This window comes from Mytilus californianus, unplaced genomic scaffold, assembly GCF_021869535.1.
Source record: "Mytilus californianus isolate M0D057914Y unplaced genomic scaffold, xbMytCali1.0.p SCAF_4, whole genome shotgun sequence".
Classification (NCBI taxonomy): Eukaryota; Metazoa; Mollusca; class Bivalvia; order Mytilida; family Mytilidae; genus Mytilus; species Mytilus californianus.
Window position 1 is genome coordinate 49,191,482 of NW_026262690.1, and position 22,214 is coordinate 49,213,695.

The window sequence follows — 22,214 nt, forward strand, 5'->3', positions numbered from 1 at the left end:
AAAAGTTGAATTCTTGGGGTTCTTTGATATGCTGAATCTAAGCATATCATTATTTTTTTTTTATTTTTTAGGCACAGTTTTCAAGTTGGTTCAAATTGGGGTCCAATATTAAACTTTGTTTGATTTTAACAAAAATGAATATATGAGGTTCTTTGATATGCTGAATTTAAGTGGGTATATAGATTTTGGATTTTGGATCCTGTTATCAAATTGGTCCACATTGAGGTCCAAAGGGTCCAAAATTAAAGTTTGTTTGATTTCTTCAAAAAATTGATTCTTGGGATTCTTTAATATGCTGATTCCAACCATGTATTTAGAATGTGGATATTGGACCATAATTGGCAAATGTCCAATTTTAAATTATTTAAGTACTTAGACCACATTCATTCTGTGTCAAAAACTGCTTTATCAAGTATTTAATCAGAATCTAAATTTAGAGCCGTATTGCACAATTAATAGAAATTTTAAGTTGAATCATAGTTAAAAATAGATATAGCATCATATTCTAATATTAGAAATTATGTATAAATATAGAAATATACTGTTCATTATTAGATATTTTGAAAAGAGGTAAGTTTTAAAGATTTTTTAAAGACCTTAATGATGAATGATATTTTCGAAATTGTTTTTTTTTTTTTTTTTTTTTTTTGTAAATTTTTTTAAGAACTTTAATAGAATGTTAAGAATTTATTCAGTTCATGAAAAAAAATTTTCTTCATTTTTTGTAAACCATTATTTTTTTTAATTTTCCGAATCATTTTAAAGGTTTCCCTTACCAAAATATGGACTTGTTTTTTCAGTTTTTTTAGGGGGGGGAGGGGGGAGGGGGTGTACCAATTGTGATTTTTTTTTTAACGAAATGAGATGGGTAGATGAACTATTTCTCCTTGTTGATAGTTTCTTCTATAACAATTATATGCATTTCGAAAATTGTGTATAGATCAACAGAACGGTAGAAATTTCAGATACAAGACTCCGTGTAAGAATTTGCACATGAAAGAATGATTTTTTTAAATATCATTGCAGGTAAAATATGCTTACTACACCTCAGGTTTAGAAGTGGCTTACACAGTTTTTGACGCCAGAAATACCGACAAGAACGGATGGTTTGACATCAGTAACATACTGTATTCGTGTTATAGTGATATTCTGTCATACAGTACTATGGTGGGATCCAGTATTGTAGGGTATTCTTTATTTATGGTTTGACATCAGTAACATACTGCATTCCTGTTATAGAGATATCCTGTCATACAATACTATGGTGGGATCCAGTATTGTAGGGTATTCTTTATTTATGGTTTGATATCAGTAACATACTGCATTCCTGTTATAGTGATATCCTGGCATACAATACAGGGTGGAATCCAGTATTGTAGGATATTCTTTATTTATGGTTTGACATCATTAACATAATGCATTCCTGTTATTGTGATATCTTGTCATACAATGCAGGGTGGGGTCCAGTATTGTAGGGTAATCTTTATTTATGGTTTGACATCAGTAACATACTACATTCCTGTTATAGTGATATCCTGGCATACAATACAGGGTGGAATCCAGTATTGTAGGATATTCTTTATTTATGGTTTTACATCAGTAACATACTGCATTCCTGTTATTGTGATATCTTGTCATACAATACAGGGTGGAATCCAGTATTGTAGGATACTAGTACTTAGTATTCTTTATTTATGGTTTGACATCAGTAACATACTGTATTCGTGTTATAGTGATATCCTGTCATACAATTCTATGATGGGATCCAGTATTTTAGGGTATTCTTTATGTATTGTTTGACATCAGTAACATACTGTATTCCTGTTATAGTGATATCCTGTCATACAATACAGGGTGGGGTCCAGTATTGTAGGGTATTCTTTATTTATGGTTTGACACCAGTAACATACTGTATTCCTGTTATAGTGACATCCTGCCATACAATGCTATGCTGGAATCCAATACTGTAGTGTATTCTTTGTTTATGGTTTGACATCAGTAGCATACTGTATACGTGTTATAGTGATATCCTGTCATACAATACTATGGTGGGATCCAGTATTGTAGGGTATTCTTTATTCATGGTTTGACATCAGTAACATACTGTATTCGTGTTATAGTGACATCCTGTCATACAATACTATTGTGGGCTCCAGAATGATAGGGTATTCTTTATTCATGGTTTGACATCAGTAACATACTGTATTCCTGTTATTGTGATATCCTGTCATACAATACAGGGTGGGATCCAGTATTGTAGGATATTCTTTATTTATGGTTTGACATCAGTAACATACTGTATTCCTGTTATAGTGATATCCTGTCATACAATACAGGATGGGATCCAGTATTGTAGGGTATTCTTTATTTATGGTTTAACACCAGTAACATACTGTTTTCCTGTTATAGAGATATCCTGTCATACAATTCTATGATTGGATCCAGTATTGTAGGGTATTCTTTATTTATGGTTTGACATCAGTAACATACTGTATTCCAGTTATAGTGATATCCTGTCATACAATGCAGGGTGGGATCCAGTATTGTAGGGTATTCTTTATTCATGGTTTGACTTCAGTAACATACTGCATTCGTATTATAGTGATATCCTGTCATACAATACTATGGTGGGATCCAGTATTGTAGGGTAATCTTTATTTATGGTTTGACATCAGTAACATACTGCATTCCTGTTATAGTGATATCCTGTCATACAATACTGTGGTGGGATCCAGTATTGTAGGGTATTCTTTATCATGTTTATTAGTTAAGTCACATATACAAAAATGAAGAAAAAAAAAAAGTCTATCAAACACGCAAAAAGTAATAAGGAATTACATTGGAAATAATTGATAGGATCAACTTTTTCAAAATTTAATGTCCTAAACTCTAGGATGTAGACGTTTTGTTTCTGTTTCTTCTTCTTCATCATTTTTTCATAATTCTATCACTAAACGAAAGTTTTGAAAAATTAAAGGGATGACGTGTATTAAACAATGAGACAGAAACCAAAACAAACAAAACAAAACAAAAAGCAGAGACAAAAGAGGTTAGGCTTGGCGTTAAAAATGCTTTTTTATCTTTAAATGGGACCCACTGTTGTTTTTGTTTTAAGGTGTATCATATTATTTACAAATCTACAATCTTAACCTTGCACCGGTTTAAGACACATACACAAAATGCTGAAAATCTAAATCGTCTCAATTCAAAAGAGCTAATTTATTACTCATTTGCTTTCCAAAAAATCGGGTTTTTTTTTTCTTTTTTTGTTGTTGAATTTGGTCAATTGACTGTGCTTGAACAATTTACTTTAAAAATCTCAAATTTTAAACGCCGTTAGCTCTTTTAGAAAGTTTTTGATATTTTGAATATGTATTTTTAAACGTTTCATTAATGTGGAAATTTTTGTTTGTTACAGCGATGGTACACGAAGTTTTGCTCTTCATAAGGAATGGGGAGGTTGTCCGAATGACAAAGCCTGGATGGAAATTCTAGATGATCCAAACGGGCCCCAACATTGTAGTTGGGACAAGAACGTGAGAACCAGACCATACTTCTTGTATAGTAATACTGGCCAGTGGGCCCTATGCCAGGCCAGTGAGTAAATGTATTCTTTTATCTATTGTATTGGTTTAAAACAAGTAACTCACTATACTAAATGAAAGTAGTCACTATCCTTAACCTTAATTCTATCGTATTGTATGTGAAAGTATTTCTCAGTACTGAATTCATACTATTTATAAGTATTCAATATTATGTTAACATTATTGTGTTTGCCCAAGATCTGCCAACAAGATACAATATAGCAGTTTCTTTAAAAGAGGCAAATTTTCCCTGTATTTGTTTCACTTACGGGGTCAAAATATAAATGTTGTTCAAATCCTACTAATTTTATAGAGGCTTTGTCGTATACCTTACAATGTTTAACAGTTCTATATATTTCAATCAAACTAAATTGTATTTCAGCGTCAAATGTTGGTGTTCAAGGCATTTGAAGAAAAATTGCAAATTTAATATGTTTTTGTAAATTTTCACATCAAAGGACGTCTCTAACCAAAATGAAATATATATATATATATCTTTGAAAGACAATAGATGGCTTTACTTTCAACAGAATTTTGTTTTGGTTAAGAATGTTCTGCTTTTACACTTTTTTTTAGAAATGCCTTAATCTGTCGAATTATAGTATTGAGCCATCATAAAACTGTTTAAATCTGCTGCTGTTCCTGTGCATTTACATCTAAAATTATATTGAAAATATCAATAAGGTAAATATTTATATATTATTTCATGACATACATGTACATTATTTTTGTAGATAATGCATGGAATCAAAACCAGTTTCCGTCTGCCGAGGTGTTGGCTGTATTTGTAAAAGGTACATCGTGAAAATGTTTGAAAATTTAAAGGTTAAAAGTAGCTATATCTCCAAATACATATCTTTAGCAATTCAGGATTTCCTACTTCAATGTCCATAAGAAGATATCTCACAATGTATGACTTGACAGGTAAACAGTTATTTGTAATATCTAATAATTATAGCTCATACAAGATATGTTATGGAACAATTTAATAGGTTTCATTTAATTATACATCGTACACAAAAAAGGGTAACAGTGATTATTCGTACTGAGAAAATAGACGTACAAACACAGTCAAACAAAGACAAAAACTGGTGGGGTTAAATACTTAGTAAGTTTAACGTTCGTAAACCATCCTCGGCCTCGCCTGGCTAGATTATGTCTTATTACAGTACATTAAAAAACTGCACAGTGCTTGCTACTATACAGGAAAGTAGCCAAAAAAGTTGGTTGAATATCGCCGTTCAAGAAAATAAAAAGCCAGAAAAGGATTAAACTATGTCTCATTCAAGCAACAATGAACCAACAGATTCATTTTATCAAATCCTTAACATCTAGGGATCAATGTTTAAGCCTTCAATGCCAGATACTGGCACATAAAACTGCCTGCTTAATACGTTCTAGGATGGAAAATGGTGATGAAAGTTGCTCACGGCCAATCTTTAGGAGGTGCTAGTGGTGTGCACGATTTATGGACTGGCACATACACGATGAATGAAGGTGATTCTAGTGCTTTGTCCTTCAATGCTGGAACGAAAACACTGAAACACTCTATCATTGACAACTGGGGTAACAACTATATATCAGCGGTGAGTTCATTGTTGTGACGTCAATAATCACACATTTGTTAATATAATATAATTGAAAAAGAGGCGTAATTTTTAAAATAATCAATTTTACTGCCCCTTTGAATTTTTCATTCATAAGGTTGCAAAGGTTTTTTCGTTGATATTTTGAGAAACTTTCTGTAGAATGTATGTAGATGTTGTTTATGTTTTAGTGTGCAGGCTAGTTCAATCATTGAATATGTACTAAAATATGTCGGATCCAATTGATCATTTACATAATTAACTGCAGCATACTTTATTTTATTTCGCAAAGGTCTTATTGTACATGTATATTGTTCATCGCTCATACTATCACTGAAAAGTAACTCTCATTTTCAATGGATATTAGTCAAATTGAGATTTTTTATGAAATATCTTAGATATGTTCATTTTCTGTAAATTTTCTGTTTATTAAATGTTGAACTATTGGAAACACTAAGAGATTTTTCTCCACCTAGTCATAAATTGCCTTAGCCGTAAATGGAACAACTTTTCGGAATTTTCGGTTATTTTAATACTCTTCAACTTCGTATTTAATTTACCCTCCAACTATTTTGAGTCGAGCACCACTGGTATTTTGAGTCGAGCACCACTGGTATTTTTTCCCGATTAACTTATTTTACACATTTATAATAAAGCCGAAGTATCATTTTCCCTGTCTTTGGTATCTTCTGGTCATATTTTGGGTTAATTAATGTGATTTTAATAATTTGGAATTCAAATATTTTGGTACGAGTACAATTGATGAGAAATAAATGATAAAAAAAGATGGTGCATCATAACTACCTTTTAAGGAATTTTGTATTATATTTTTGTTACTAGGTCAGAACTTTTGCTGGTTGATTGTGATTCTTTGAGGGAGTTATTTGGTAATGATGAAAATTCTATTGAGAAATGTTAAGTTAAAAGTCACGTATTTCTACTGAACGTAAGCCTACTACACTCTTAGGCAATCAAGATTTATAGACGATTTTGGCTGACCTGTCTGGGTTTTTTTTTTTGGATTTAAGGTTTTTTTTTAAATGTGAACAATTTTCATGAAATTACGTTTTTTTTAATGAAGTAAAGACTATGTCAGAGAGTGGAGGGTGTTTAAAACATTTCTTTTGCCCCACAACTTAAACAAGAGGCTCTCAAGAGCCTGAATCGCTCACCTGTTATTTTTTGCTTAAATCTTTCATCAATGATTATTTTTGCATTTCAATATATATTAATGAGTGGCTTAAAAATACCATTTAAATGTTCTTTGTATCTGTCATATTTTCTTCAAAAGCAAATAAATGCATTATACCCATATGTTCCATTTAGCCAAAGTGGTTATGTTTCTTGACGTACAAGGAAATAAAATACAAAATTTATACTAGATTCATTTGAGAAGATTTCTATGTTAGAAAACATAAACAAATTGTGTAAAATTTGTCCTTAAAGGGCAATAACTCCTTAAGGATTCAATTGACAATTTTGGTCATATCAACTGTTTTGTAGATCTTACTTCACTGAACATTTTTGCTGTTTACAGTTTATCTTTATATTCTATAATATTCAAGATAATAACCAAAAACTGCAAAATTTCCTTAAAATAACCAATTTAGTGGCAGCAACCCAACAATGGGTTGTTCGGTTCGTCTGAAAATTTCAGGGCTGATAGATCTTGACCTATTGAACATTTTTACCCCATGTCAGATTTGCTCTAAATGATGACGACGAGACGACGACGGACGCCAAGTGATGGCATAAGCTCACATGGGGCCCTTCGGGCTCCGGTGACCTAAAAATGTGTTTTTCCACATTCTTATAATTTTAGGACTGTATCACCTGACTATCAATACATTTTGTGCCATTCAATGTTTTAAAATTTATCGCTTTAATCTGATTTGTTAAATGAAACATATACTTATAAGTTTAAAATCAATTACATATACATTTGTATAATAATAAAAATTTACACTCCTTACAAATTTGACTTCATATCATGATTTTGCTAAGACCAAAAATATGGATTAAAAGTAATTTTTTGCAATTTTCTTTATAAAAAGTACATTTCTAAATGAGCCATGTTTAAATATAAAGAAATTCCGATTCTTCAAAACATGAATATTAAAAAAATTGGATTTAATTTTATTGAGCTACCAAAAGCGCTGGAATGGTAGAAGGGTCGATTTGGGTCTATATACAGTCACGGTACCGACTTTACTACACTAGATGCGCATTTCAACAATTAATATCTCTTCGCCGATCCTCTTGGCCAAAATAATTTCCTGTCACATGATCTCGTGTGTTGATGCGAGAAACATCCAAAAACATAGTTATATAATGATTCGTTCTGTGCAGACATACTGCTCTATATCGAAATAATTTATTGAACCGTAAAAACTGGATTGAATCGGGAGATATTACCCGACGAATCAAGTCCTCATTGCAACTGACAAGGCAAACAAACATGCAAAATCCATTTGTTAAAACTAATAAGTACACATGGGGGCTAATCAGGTAACGCTTGCCTTATATTAAAGTATATGCCCTTAATTTTTTCGTGTATTAGTACAGGTAAGTTAACATCAAAGGTCAGAACAGTACATAATTTAATAATTGAAAACAATGTATGCTTACTATCAACTGAATATATATTAGTTTCTCTAACTTGTAAATTGAATTAATAAGTAGGAATCTGTTTCCTGAGCTAGCATTGAGAGTGCATTTTGTTATTCTAACTTTTTCATTATTAAGTTAGAATTATCTTGGGTATCGTTTGGAAGAGAAAATGATTTCTGAATACTCTTTCAGTCATACTATCACAGTCACTGTACGAAATATATGACTTATAATAAAACAAATGTAGAAACAACAACATACCACAACGAACCTAAATAAAACAAGATTGGACAAAATAACAAGAAAAATAAAATAACTAAAACTAAAACAAAAACAAAAAACACAACAACGTTCTAAAGTGAAAAAGAAAATATATAAGACTTATAAAATGGTGTTCATGACAGACGAAATAAAACAATTAAAAGTGACAACAAACTCATAAAAAAACCAGGCACATAATTCGGCACATCAGACACGCGTTTCGTCGGCACACGAGACTCCTCAGTGGCGCTCGAATCAAAACAGTTTAAACGCCAAATCAAATGCGATGTTTGAAGAGTGTTGAAAACAAAAAAAATATCCGGCTTAATCCAAATACGGCTTAGGTTAATTACGCCTGGGGTAAAAAAAAAACCTTAGTGCTTCGAAAAATTTAACATTTTATAAACAGTACAGAAAGTGAATCTGTCAAAGATATTTCATGTCAATACAAATATGCTGACTACTGGGCTTGTGATACAATCGGGGACGAGACGTCCAACAGCGGTGACATCTGCAAAATGGTCTTAAAAATAGATCACTTTCTACATTTTGAAGCCTTACATGTAAATCAGTAGAGTATGCGAATATTGAAAACAAACACGAAATCTTCTTCACACGTCAGCGATTTCGTGTATGTCTTCTACAAATATTATATTAAAACATTATAGGTTAGGATGTCCATGTTTAAAGGTGGTAATGAAGTGGCTTACGTAGTTTTTGATGCCAATGGAGCTGATAAGAACAGCTGGTTTGACAAAAGTAGAATACTATACAGTTCTTTCACTGACCTCAGTCCAGATTCTACAACTAACTTCGCTAGTATTGACGGGTATATTTACATTTATTAGCATTTTATCGTCATGACATGGAACCAATTATAATTAATGACAAAGTGTATTCTTCAGACAGTTTTCCGATGAACAATATGTTCTTAGTTAATTGGTGTTACAACAATGTAAAAACTTACACACAGATTTATATGTTGGTATTGCACAAGGTACAGTTGTTTTACCCGTTTCATGGCGTTTCGCTGTATAGACTCGATTAAAAAGTAGAGCAGCCTATATTAAGGGTGTAAGAATGCTTTATTTCTATATCAACAGTTAACGCTTAGTATTTTAAGCGTCCCTATAGTATCTCCACAATTGACATAGTTTTGGGATACATTCACAGCTTTTTAAGACTCGGGGCGGTAAAGAGCTAACCGTATTGCAATGACACTCGTGCGTTATTACTTACCTTAGTAATTTGAACCCTACTGTCTGAATATCTTTGAATTGCCTGTTTTTGTGTTTGCGTTTGATGTCATCTCACTGACATTTACCCATCTTTTTTCTTTGAATTATTTATTGATTGTTGTCTGTCTGTCTGTCTGTCTGTCTGTTTTCCTTTTCCTTTTGGTTATTGTGTCATTTATCTTTCTTAAACTTATAGCTTTTCATTGTCCCCTTCTTATCTGCACCCTTTTTAATATTTCCAACAACATAATTTAACTTAAAAGAAAACGGTAAAGTATTACACAACAAATAAAGATGAAAACTTTAAAAGTTGATACCGTACTGAAATAAATATGAAATTGAATGTCAACCAGTCGTGTCATAATACTAATGCATTTGTATTTGTGTTTCATTGTAGTGCTTTCTAATTGTAATACTCCTGCTAAGTGTAGCAAGGGCTGGATAAAATTGTTGAGGTTGGTCCCTTAAAAAAGGGGCGAAAGATACCAAAGGAATATTCAAATTCATAAATCAAAAACTGACAAGGCAATGGAAAAAAACGAAAACGATCAAAATACAAACAACAGTACACAAACCACAATATAGACAAATAAATACTGAGCAACACGAATCCCACCAAACACCGGAGGTGATCTAAGGTGCTCCGGGAGGGTATGCAGATCCTGCTCCACATATGGTTGTTCCTTTACTACGGTATCCCTTCTTAAAGTTAAAGTACATTAAAGTTGAAGTCATCCCGTCGAAAGTTTAACGGCCGCCAACATGATTCCGTTGACATATTTTGAATATCTTATTACGATGACAACAGATATGCTCCAATTGTCGTAGCCACAATCCTGTTTTCCTCAGATGTGATATGACCGAGTGATATTTATACTTGTCATTAGCAACACGATGTGTGCCAATAGTGAAACAGGATCTAATGAGATAAGGTTTTTTGTGGGGTTTATTTTTCTCAGACTTTTGTGTAGTGTTTTGTAGGCTGTTGTTTGCCTTATAGTCGTTATTCTTTTTGACCATTGTATTGTCTCTTTTCAAAGTTTATTTCTCTTAAAAGAGTGAGGGATTTCACCCTTTATTCCTCTTATTCATGTGAGTGACTCAATGCCTTGTTCTTCTAAATTGTGAAATGTGATAAAAATTTGGAATTCTTTTACAAAACATATCCAACAAGTATATGGCTTAGTTTTCATGCATTTTTAAAGTGTTTATAAATGTTGATAGGGTATATGTATGAATATATTTGATTTATTGTGTAGGGACTCTGGCATCAATAGAAGATTTTTCTTACAACGAAACTATGGTGGATGTAGCAACGATGCTGGATGGTTTATAGTTGTGGAAGGCGATGCATGTAGCTGGGAGAAACTAAGTGGCACCAAACCTTACTTCTTATACAGTGATGCTTCATCATATGAAAAAGAAGAAGGTATGTGATATATGGAAATACGGATACGTTAAACAAACAAAAAAATACATGCATTTTGCTAATCGTTGTTTACATATTTTTTTTTAAAGAAAGTAAAAAAAAAGTAGTATTGCAATACATAAAAAGGATATACAAAGGACGTGAAGAGAACTATTTGTAATTACTGTCGTTTATTAGAACAAAAATACACGTATCTGTGTTTAAAACGTTTAAACTTGCTGCATTTGTTTACACCTTTCCTAAGCCAGGATGTTGTTCAGTGGTTGTCGTTTGTTGATGTGGTTTATAAGTGTTTCTCGTTTTCTCGCTTTTTATATAGATTAGACCGTTGGTTTTCCTGTTTGAATTGTTTTACACTAGTCATTTTGGGGCCCTTTATAGCTTGCTGTTCGATGTGAGGCAAGGCTCCGTGTTGAAGGCCGTACTTTGACCCATAGTTATTAACTTTTTACACATTATAACTTGGATGGAGTATTGTCTCATTGACACTCATACCACATCTTCTTATTTCTATTGACTTCTTAAATATTTGTATATACAAAATGGATTTACGAGTTTTGAATATCATTTGCCTTATATATATCGGTGTATGGTGTATATATGCAATCACATTCACTAATTATTTCAGACAAATCCCTTTAAGTTTTAAAAACACAATGCTTAAAAACGGTATGAGCATTCGACATTCATTTGCCATTTGATAAGGGACTTTCCGTTTTGGGTTTTCCTTGGAGTTCGGTATTTTTGTTGTTTGGCTTTTTACTTTTATAGAAACACGTTTTGTATTGTAACTTACAAAAATGTTCATTTTATCGTTTATGCTATCACGCGCAGAGTAAAACATAACAATATTTCAGATATGGATATGGCAGAAGTTTTTGCCATAAGCGTTGGTAAGTAGAACTTTTCTCATTCTAAATCGATATCATGGAATATATTATGTGAATTAGTACAAAATAATAATTCTTAAACATTAAACTGAAAGTGCTTAATGGTGTCTTACTGGATTTTGCACAACACCATGATAAATATAAGAACCTAGTATTTTGTTATAAAAGTAGCCATCTTTTTGGGGAATGAACAAACCCTGTCATGTAACCGAAACATTAAAAAGAAACATAGGTTTACACTGTACAGGTACATGCAGTCCACTGGTGTCAGGTAACATAGATATACATGTATGTGCAAACAAAAAGGTCTAAAAATACAGTAAAATAAATAATGAAATATTAATTTCTTATAAAGTTAACCTACACCATGAATTGCTATTGCAAAATTAAGATATATTTTTTAAATGGCAGATGTTCGTCATTTGGATTATAGAGACTCAGGTTGCTGAATGATTGTGCTCGTTAAATGAGTAACATGATATTTAATGTGCTGTTTTATTAAGAAAAAAGGGTTAAAACAGGCTTCTATTTTTTTAATTTTGATATGCCACAATGTTGCGATAATAAAAAATCTAGGAGATTTTTGAAATTTTGGATTCATGTTCTTAGTATTATGTCAAACGAAAAATGGTGACTACATCCCGAGATGTCATTTCCAACTTTTTAATATTCAGAAACTTAAATGAAAGTATTCGCAATGTTATAACAATACAATAACGGGATCAGTAGATTCGGTATTAAATGAATAGAATATCAATATAAATTTGTTTAAGTGTGACATTTGTACAATGAGAAGATTGGTAGCTTTTCTTAATTTTATTGTCTGAAACGTACCTCTAGAATCCCATGTACAGTACTTGCACTTTTTCATACGTTGTAGATATGCAAGATTGTTTGCCAAACCCCTGTTCCAATGGTGGTGTGTGTACAGATGAAGGTCTGACATTTAGTTGCGACTGTACCGGAGACTGGTTTGGAGACACTTGTTCTGACAGTATGTAAAGTCACACAATTTTATAAAGTCATTAACTTTTTACTGGATTTATGTTGGGACCTCATCGTGATTAAATGTGCAGTTTAAGATAGTACACAATTGTAATAATTTATTTATATGGCCTTTTTATAAAAAATATCATTGTAGATATTTTTCCCTGTCTACTATATTAGCAGGCATTATGATAAGCTGTCTATGTGTCGGTCCCATATCAGTTTAATATTTTGGTATGAAGTTGCGGAGATCAGCTTGAAAATTATGGACACGCATTCATTATGATGCGAACTTTAATATATCATACCAAATCAGGTTTTTACCCGGATGTCATGGTTTACCGATCAGGTTATGATTTCAAATGTAATGTTGGTTAAAATTTTGGTTACGGTAAATTTTCATTAAAGTTGTAGTTAATACAAATATTCACCATGATGTGAACTTTTAAAAATTGATGTCAAATTTAAGGTTTTTACACAGAGCATGGAAATGTAATAGTGAGGTCGGGGCATTGTACTTATCTTATGGACACATATTTTTACTACTCTATGTTCTCAGTTTTGGGGAATGGTAATATCATGTTAGCCCAATTTTAGCCCAATTACCTTTAAAAATGTATAAACATGTATCAGTGAGATATTATTTACGAATTTAATAAATGTTTCTTCAAATACAATATTAGTTAAGATACTAGTAGTATACCAAGTGCATTAAGGTCACTCATACTTCAAATTGTGTACAAAGAGTAGTTGATGGCAAAATTTAATTTAATGATTTATTCATTAAATTGAAAACAGTTTTTGAATACAGATATATCCTGGTTAACCTACAACTTAAGTTATTGTATCAGAAAGTGTATTTTAACAGAACTTGCATTGCTTCAAAATTTATTTTCGTTGACGAGGTAACGATAGTGTGTAATTTGTCGAAATATTTGCAAGTTTTGCAAGTTTTGTATAATTTCGAAAATTCAGAGTTACTTTTTTGCCTTTAATGTTTAAATTGATCCTTAAAATTTCTTAAATGACAAAATCTAACCACCATGAAAAGTATAAGAAGGAATGTCTCGGTTATCACAAAATAAATGTTCAAGACGTTGTTTCAATTTTCGTTTGGGACCCAGTAGTTCCATTAATGACGCCTTCTGTTCACGTAATATGGTATAATAGGGTTAAGGAAATGTATTTGAGATTTTCTTTATGTGAACAAAGATTCCGATCCATAATAACGGTATTTTCTTTTCAGAAAATGGCGGATTAACTAGCTGGGGATCATGGGGAAGTTGTTCAACAACATGTGGTGCTGGTTCAATGACAAGAACAAGGTCATGTACCAATCCAGCCCCAGTAGGAGCAGGATCTCAGTGTTCTGGCTCAACGACAGAAACGGGTAGCTGCAACTTAGTAACATGTCCAAGTAAGTATACAAGGTTATCAATCTTGGTGCGATTCTAACCAGGCCGTTGGTTTTCTCTTTTCAATTGAATTGATTATCCTTTTGTTATCCCGTATCTTTTATAGTTAACTATACTGTATAGGTTTTTTTCTCATAATAAAGGCCATACAGTTACCTGTAGTTCTTTACACCCTTGTCGTTTGGTCTTTGATGGATAGTTATCTCATTGGCAAAATGACGTGAATGTAACCCACATAAGTCACCATGTGGTCTACAAACAATGAGATAAACCAAATCTTCATAGCGAGCTATAAAAGACCCCCCCCCCCCCCACATGAAAAAAGTAAAACAATTCAAACACGACAAAAAGAAGACTGGAAAATGCCTATGTATTATACATATACATTGCTACATTTTGTTCAATGGCTTGTCAAATATTTTACTTAAGAAAAATCCTGAAACGTGCATATAATTTTGAACAACCGATTTTATTTCTTTAATTCAAGTAAAATATACACGAAATTGTTGGTTGGAACTTCGAATTAAACGAATGGAAGATTTCGAAAACATTAAGACAAATATTCTTTTGAAAAGTGAAATAATTATGCATGTTCACATTATTTACTACGAATTAAGACATCACATATCAAGCGGTTTCATTTGAGTTTTCATTTTATATCAACGTATTTTTAAGTTCGCAGAATTTTATTTAAAATCAACCTCTCATATAGATCAGTATTGTATGAATGTATTATTATTTCACGTTGTTATATAATGACCAATACATGACATCGGTCGACATCCAAGTTTATGTTATGTATAATTAAAACGGCTTTAAATGATAACTGTTGAAACGGAATATAATTATTTGAAGAATGATTTTGTAAATTTCGCAAAGATTTTAAGTGGAATTAATAATTGAAGAGAATTCTTGCCAAACACTGTCATATTTTAGTAAAAAAAAACATATAAAGAAGCATACAGTTAATTTTAAAATTCCAAACTGAAAGTTAAAAGATATTGGTAAATTACTATTTTGATTTGTAATCCTTGCAAATCAAAGCATGAACAGAACCAGAAGACGATTGTGTAAAGTTACTATTTCCTTATCTTTCATTCTTCACATTTTTAGTCGATGGTAATTGGGGTCAATGGGCTCAGTGGAGTGCTTGTTCGACGACATGTGAAGCAGGGTCAAGGACTCGTTCCAGAGCCTGTAATAACCCAGCAGCACAACACAACGGTCTTGATTGTCAAGGATCAAGTTCGGACAGCGAATCTTGCACCTTAATAGCTAACTGTCCAAGTAAGAAAAAAAGAAAGCTTTTCTGTTTCCCCTTGATTTTCCTATTTTCAATTTTATATATTTACAGGACAAGTAGAATTGATTTTACTGTTTAAAATTGTAAATTGTACGGTTTCAGGTAAAGGCGTTTTTCTTTTATTTCAACCTACCGTCTTTGAAAGAACTAATACATGTGCATTTTTTTTGTGTTCGTTGATTAATTCACGTTCTTGTTCGTTCAGATTGTCAAGTTTGTTCAAGAGAACATGGAGCTCTTTATAAGGAAATGTGTTGCTATTTTACATTGCGAAAATGTTAAGTTAAAACACATATAAACAAAATTATTTAAACTTTATTCTCTTTTAAAATTGTTCAGTTTATATATTGTTCTGTTATTTCATTGAATGTAGACACAAATGCGTATGTTTTTAGTTGATGGTGCATGGGGATCATGGACATCATGGGGAACATGCTCCGTTACATGCGAAACAGGTACATGGACAAGATCAAGGTCATGTAACAATCCAGCAGCACAATACAATGGGCAAGACTGTTCCGGTGCTTCTTCACAGACAACCAGCTGTACACTGCCTATGTGCCCAAGTAAGTGTTAAATAATGTAAAATCAGCGAGTGCTTTACGGGTCACTTAAATATATATTAAGGAAAAACGATAGACCCTTATATTTGAGAAAAGGTACAGTGCACTCAATCTACTTTATATTGGAGAACATTTCAGAGTAATTTTCCAAAGATCGGTGATATACCAAGAAATAACCCGTTTTCCATCACCAACTCTTTAAAATTTGCATTGTAAAATTAGTCAGTAGTCAAATCAATTATTCACTAGATAGAAAAAGGAGTTTCCCATAGATTCCACTACAACGTCCATATTTATTAACTTCCTTTACCTTTTGAATATTCTTCGTTTACGATTCACAAAGTAAGTAAAAACGGTATTAACTTTTCTTTGTTCGTCATTGCATTGACGTAGATATCTGTATTCGCTTAAATCATTGCATGGTGATTATTTCTTATGTATTACGGATTGGTGCGTTATATTTGCGGGCATTAGAGAATATTCTTTTTTGTGCTTGCTCTCGAGCTTTTATTATATTTACACGTTCATTTCAATGGTAGCACATCTATAATATGTTCATAATTTATCATTAATAGGCCGAAAAAAACAACAAAACAACGTTCATGTAATTTAAATTTTGTTCAACATTTTCATAATTTAATGTCTTTTTTGGACTAAATCCTGGTTATTTCAATTATCTTACCTTCTATAGATTTATGGGGATATGATTGGTTAATCGACTACACGTGGTGACCATATATATTTCATATAGGTTAGTTACCATATACGGTTAGCAACCATATGGGGTTAGTAAAGGGTTACTTCCCTTTTATAACAAAAATGACATCTGAAAGGTTTTAAACAGACGAAGAAATTGGTAATAAACGATTGAACTACATTCATAAAACAAATTTAAAAGCTAACACGTTGTTATTGTTGGCATTTGTTTTTTTGTATAGACAAATGGAAGTTGGTTCTTAAACATGTTAAAATTAAGTATTGAAGTCTTTTAAATCACTTTGATAGGCCGCTAGTCTTAATACCACATGGGAAGATAGTCGGTAAGATAAATTCGTTACACGGTGTGCTAGTGACCTAATACGATATATATGGGGTTAGTAAATTCCATATGGGGATTCGAGCTTCGCTCTCACCCCATATGGAATTTACTGACCCCATGTATATCGTATTAGGTCACAAACACACCATGTAACTGATAATATAGGACTCGCAGGTGCGATGGGGACGCTGAAGTGCGATGGTCCGTTCGCTGAAGTGCGATGGTCTATATTATGCTTAATGGCTAGTTTAAAATCTACAGATGTTCAATTATTATGAGAAGTAGATTTTTTAATGGTTATTAGATACATTTACATTCGTTGTTGTCTATGTATATCCTTAGTTACAGTCGCATACTAATCTTTGACTTGTTTGCATGTGGGCATAATGCTGCGTTAATAATTTATCTTCACTTTGTTCCTCTCGTGAGTTTCTCGTTTACCGTAATATTATAATACGAGTCTGTCTGCTGATCCGTGTATATTAAGAGAATGCCTCGCTCTATCGTACATAAAAAATAGAACCTTTTGTAGATTTCGAAAAAAAATCCGCGACAGAAGGTTTACCTTTCCATCTCCACCAATCACTCTCCGTTTCCCATAGTATTAAAAGTTTATAAGCTCCTTATTAACTTAAAACCCCGAAAACTGCTTCTAACAAACAAATTGACTTCTTCATCGACATGAAAAGCATTGAAAATATAGTTTGTGTAGTCCATCGCACTTCAACGTTCCCACCAACGCACTTCAGCGTAGCTATCAACAAGATAGCGTCACAATGCCACCATCGCACTTCAGCGTGACCATCGTGGTTCGGAGTACCATCGTGGTTCAGAGTCCTACATGTAAATGTCTGTTTCTTATTATAAAAAATTCTCAATGGCAAATAAAATATTCCTTTTTATAGTTGACGGTGTATGGGCTAACTGGGGAAGTTGGGGAACATGTTCCGTAACCTGTGAAACTGGTACATGGACAAGGTCGAGGACTTGCACAAATCCAGCCCCTCAATATAATGGTGCAGATTGTTCAGGCAGTAGCGGGTCAACCGGTACCTGCACGTTGCCAATGTGTCCAAGTAAGTAAAGTATCGTTAAAATCTGTTCAGATACACTTATTGTATGCATGACAATCATATCATGATTTTTTTTCAGTTGTTAAATAAAATAATGAAGACTGAAACTTAAGCAAAAGAATGCGAATAAAATTGATAACGTGCTGGAAGTTTTGATAATGTTACTAAATATTTTGAAATATAATGTAAAAAAATCAAATGTTAACCTGTGGTTTTATGAAAGAATGATAAGACAGTCACAGTTTAATTATTTGAAGGTTATATATAATTAGTTTAATTGAGTTATTTGAACAAGCTGTGGTACATGAATGCAAATTCTTCAATTCAATTCTTGAACTACATGTAGTAAGAGATTATGAGGACGCAATTGGTACAATTCTAGATTGTCAAAACTAAATAAAAAAAGGGTTTCGAATTGATGTCAAAGACGACAAGGCAATTTTGTACACTCTAATGTGTCCAAATGCTCTTTAAAGACCATGCTTGGTTATGTATAACATTATCATTAAACATCATGGCTTACAGACATTATATTATGATGGGGTTACGTTTGTTTTCAGTTGACGGTGCATGGACAAGTTGGTCAAACTGGGGATCATGTACAGTTTCATGTGGCGGTGGCAGCCAAGTCAGGACGAGAACGTGTACAAATCCAGCAGCACAGTATGGCGGTGCTGATTGCGCAGGTGTTGGATCCGCATCTCAGCAATGTAACAGTCAAGCCTGCATAAGTAAGTTTGTGACAATGTTTTAGTTTATTTTTTAATATATATTTCTTTAGATCATTATCAATCTTACAGTTTTTGAAATTATTGGATTTTTTTTCACACAAAGAGAAAATTTTATCAGAAGATGCACATACATGGAATGAATGACCGTAAATACATTTCATCTTTCAGTTGATGGGAACTGGTCTGCATGGGGAGCCTGGGGCAGTTGTTCTGTGACTTGTGGTGGAGGACAGTATTCTAAGACACGAGCTTGTTCTGACCCAGCTCCGGCTAACGGTGGTCTGGACTGTTCCGGTGACTCCAGTGACTATGGTTCTTGTAATTCGGCGGCCTGTCCTACAGCAGCTGCAGGTGTTTACGTACAGGTAAATCTATTGTAGATTTCCGATGGCTGTTCGCAAAAGATTATAAATCGATAATTTCCTCAGTCGTATAAAAAAATCATTACATTTACGTGGATCTTAACACAATTAATAATATGTGTCCAAATGTTGGAAAAATATTTGCAAACAATTGAAAAGAATTATGAAATGCATTCACTTGGCAATAAAATAAAAAAAAAATTAAAAAAAGATATATTTTGAGGGTACAGTTTTGATTGCGTTCAAATCTTATTTTGGTATTTCTTTTCTTTTCTTACTTCCATGTTTACACTATGAGTCATACACATATGTTTTTTTTTCTAAATGATCATTTGTTTTACAACGATGGCCCAGAAAAATGATTTCACACTTCTTTGTCTACATTTATTTGTGTCTTCACATTGCTGGATTTTAAGCATTCTTGCTAAGATATTCTTGACCTGTTAAATATCCAGAATGAATATGCAAAATTAACTTTTCATCTTCAGTTTTTCTCGTGTAATATCGGGGTTATTAAAACAATGTAATTCGCTAAGAACCTCGATAGGCATTTAAAAAGAATTTATTCTCAAGCTGGACGAATTATGGCAACAGTAATTAACCAATGATCAAATCTAGTAAACCATTTAGCATATGCAATCAAGATAGAAAAAACACATCCGAAGAAATAGCATTAACTCCAAACGGAGTGAGACCGAGTGTGTCGACAGCGTGAGTGTCTCCTTCTATGCATGCATAGCCCGCCATGCGAATCCACACTCATTCAATATGTCACAATATAGGGAATAGGACAATTTTTAAAAATTTCCAAATCATATGCCGAATAGAATTTAGAGACCCTAGATCGCAAAAACTACTCGTTTTTCGAGTTGAGACACGGATACGTGATGGTGATCATAAAACTTTAAGGTTTATTAGTAAATGAAGTCTGAATAATGTGAACAGGAACGCGCGTGTCGAATTAATTGAGCCGATGATACGAAAACACCTTACAACTGGGCGGGTAGAAAGAAGGTTATCAAAAATAGATAGTTGCATGGCTATGAAATCGTCACGTTTGTCAGAGACGTCAATCTCTGTCAATATCAAGAATGATAACATCCACAGTACAATTTTTTTATTCTGCGCATTTCGACAATAAATGTCTTTTCAGTTATGCTCGAGGTCAAACTATTTGAAAATCCAAAGCTTATGAACAAAATATCCAGATAGAAGCAGACCTGATAGTATTTCTTAATTCAAGTTCACTGGTATATATATAATGCTAGAGCTCACTGAAATATGGGTAATTGAATGACGGTTCGTCGTCAATGATATTCTTAGAATCTGAAGTGAAATTAATGATCCCATTCATGTTTCATGATATTTTAGGTGAAGTTTCCAACCATTTAATTCCATCTGAATCTGTATATCTATCAAAACGATTTCCCCATAAATGATTTGTTGCGTTTTATAAAATGTTTTCATTTTCATTTCTTGTTTGAGGAGTATGACCGCTAGAAATCATCCCTGAGTGAATGATTCTGTGTTTCAATTTTTCTTCAAAAATGCCTGTTAAGTATCTGCGTTACTTATAATAATATAATTTCCAAATGGGAAAAGTTAAACGTAAAAAGAAATGTAGAGTTAACAAATGAAAGAATGAAATACCTGGATATCTCAGTCATCCAAGGGTTTGATTTCCTATGTGACGATGCAGATCACTGGAATCGTCCATGGAGGTATTTGCGATTTTCAAGCCTTACAATTTTTGCTTTGCTTGATTCTAATCTAACCTTTTCAACGGAAAATGGATTAAAGCTCCCGAGAAATGTGTCAAGTTCGTTGTTTCTCCCATGAGCTGTGTGAAACATAAAAATTTCAGTCCATAAAAACCACACAACAGTAAACCGACAACATGATGAGAGATATAACAGATAATTGACTTACAAAAGTAAATCTTTAACACCAGATTGATAAGATTATATAAGTCTCACAGAAATACAAATGTATGTCATTTCACAGACCACAAGAATCTTGTCCATAAATTCTAAACTAGAACAATAATTGGTGTAAAATTATTTTCTAGCTTTGTCCAGCTGGATGGTTTACCTGTGAAAAGGGCGGGACATCTTGTATTGATGCATCCTTTGTATGCGATTGTGAGAATGACTGTGATGATGGAAGTGATGAAACAACTAGCTACTCAGGATGTGATCCTTTAATTCTAGCTGCATGTCCTAGTGCTGCACCTTGTAAGTCCAACTGTTTCACAATGTATCATTTACAAACTTTGAGTAATCCTTTAGGAACAGACATATTCCGATTAAGGTTTAATGAATTTTATAAAGCGCTTCCTGAAATTTATAAAATCGTCTTAATGCTTGATTAGGAATGAGAATTACACTATAAGAAAATAATTCCATATTTCTTAATCGTTTCCTCAACTCCAGTTTAGTCTATTCCTCCCCTAATCATTCTTTACAATAAACAAGTTATAGAAAGTAAATGTAAAATATTTGCTGGATATGAACTACTAAACATTTTTACTTGTCAAATATTAGAAGGAAAGCTCATATTTTAGATCTTTTTTTTTTTATCTGAAAGCAATTATCAATTAGGTAGATCATTACAATACAAATGTAATTAAATATTTTCAGCTGAATTTAACGATGAATGACTTTTTTAAAAGTTTGAATGTTATAATCTTAAATGTGCTCATATAACTGCATTCGTGGAAATGAATCTTGTGTTTGTAATTTTCAGCGCAAATGATGACCTCCCCTGTCATACTGCTGTTCTGCCTGGTGACTTCAATGGCGTTTTTCATCCTCAGGAAATATTAAGGAAAACGATGATCGTTTCTTTTATGTGAACTCATGAATTTGTATGTCTTATCTAATGATATGTTGAAACATTTATATTTAACTATATTATTTATTTTATTAACATTTTATACTGTTTTACACATATATCGTTGAATACCTTTTTTTGTGATATTCATTTACTATCTTAATTCATTTCTAATAAAGCGATCTTGTATGGCAATTATCTTGAATCTACTTCATCGGTACTTCATTTATAAAATATGATAAATATAAAAATAAAAGATGTGGTATGATTTCCAATGAGACTCTCCACAAGTGACCAAATGACATAGAAGA

General features: G+C 32.6%; 1 protein-coding gene across 1 annotated transcript in view; it reads left to right on the forward strand.

Annotated features, from left to right (window-relative positions):
- LOC127736949 (uncharacterized) overlaps positions 1-21,992 on the forward strand; it is a 31,952-nt gene extending 9,960 nt beyond the window's left edge. The window contains exons 7-22 of the mRNA XM_052247512.1: positions 1,027-1,187; positions 3,419-3,597; positions 4,319-4,378; positions 4,986-5,170; positions 8,710-8,870; positions 10,539-10,708; positions 11,566-11,601; positions 12,479-12,592; positions 13,832-14,002; positions 15,114-15,287; positions 15,699-15,869; positions 17,811-17,981; positions 18,539-18,709; positions 18,878-19,074; positions 21,140-21,305; positions 21,817-21,992. Of these exons, the coding sequence (XP_052103472.1) occupies positions 1,027-1,187; positions 3,419-3,597; positions 4,319-4,378; positions 4,986-5,170; positions 8,710-8,870; positions 10,539-10,708; positions 11,566-11,601; positions 12,479-12,592; positions 13,832-14,002; positions 15,114-15,287; positions 15,699-15,869; positions 17,811-17,981; positions 18,539-18,709; positions 18,878-19,074; positions 21,140-21,305; positions 21,817-21,896 (2,367 nt within the window). The 3' untranslated portion in view covers positions 21,897-21,992. The remainder of the gene's footprint in view (positions 1-1,026; positions 1,188-3,418; positions 3,598-4,318; positions 4,379-4,985; positions 5,171-8,709; positions 8,871-10,538; positions 10,709-11,565; positions 11,602-12,478; positions 12,593-13,831; positions 14,003-15,113; positions 15,288-15,698; positions 15,870-17,810; positions 17,982-18,538; positions 18,710-18,877; positions 19,075-21,139; positions 21,306-21,816) is intronic.
- Positions 21,993-22,214: the final 222 nt, after the last annotated feature.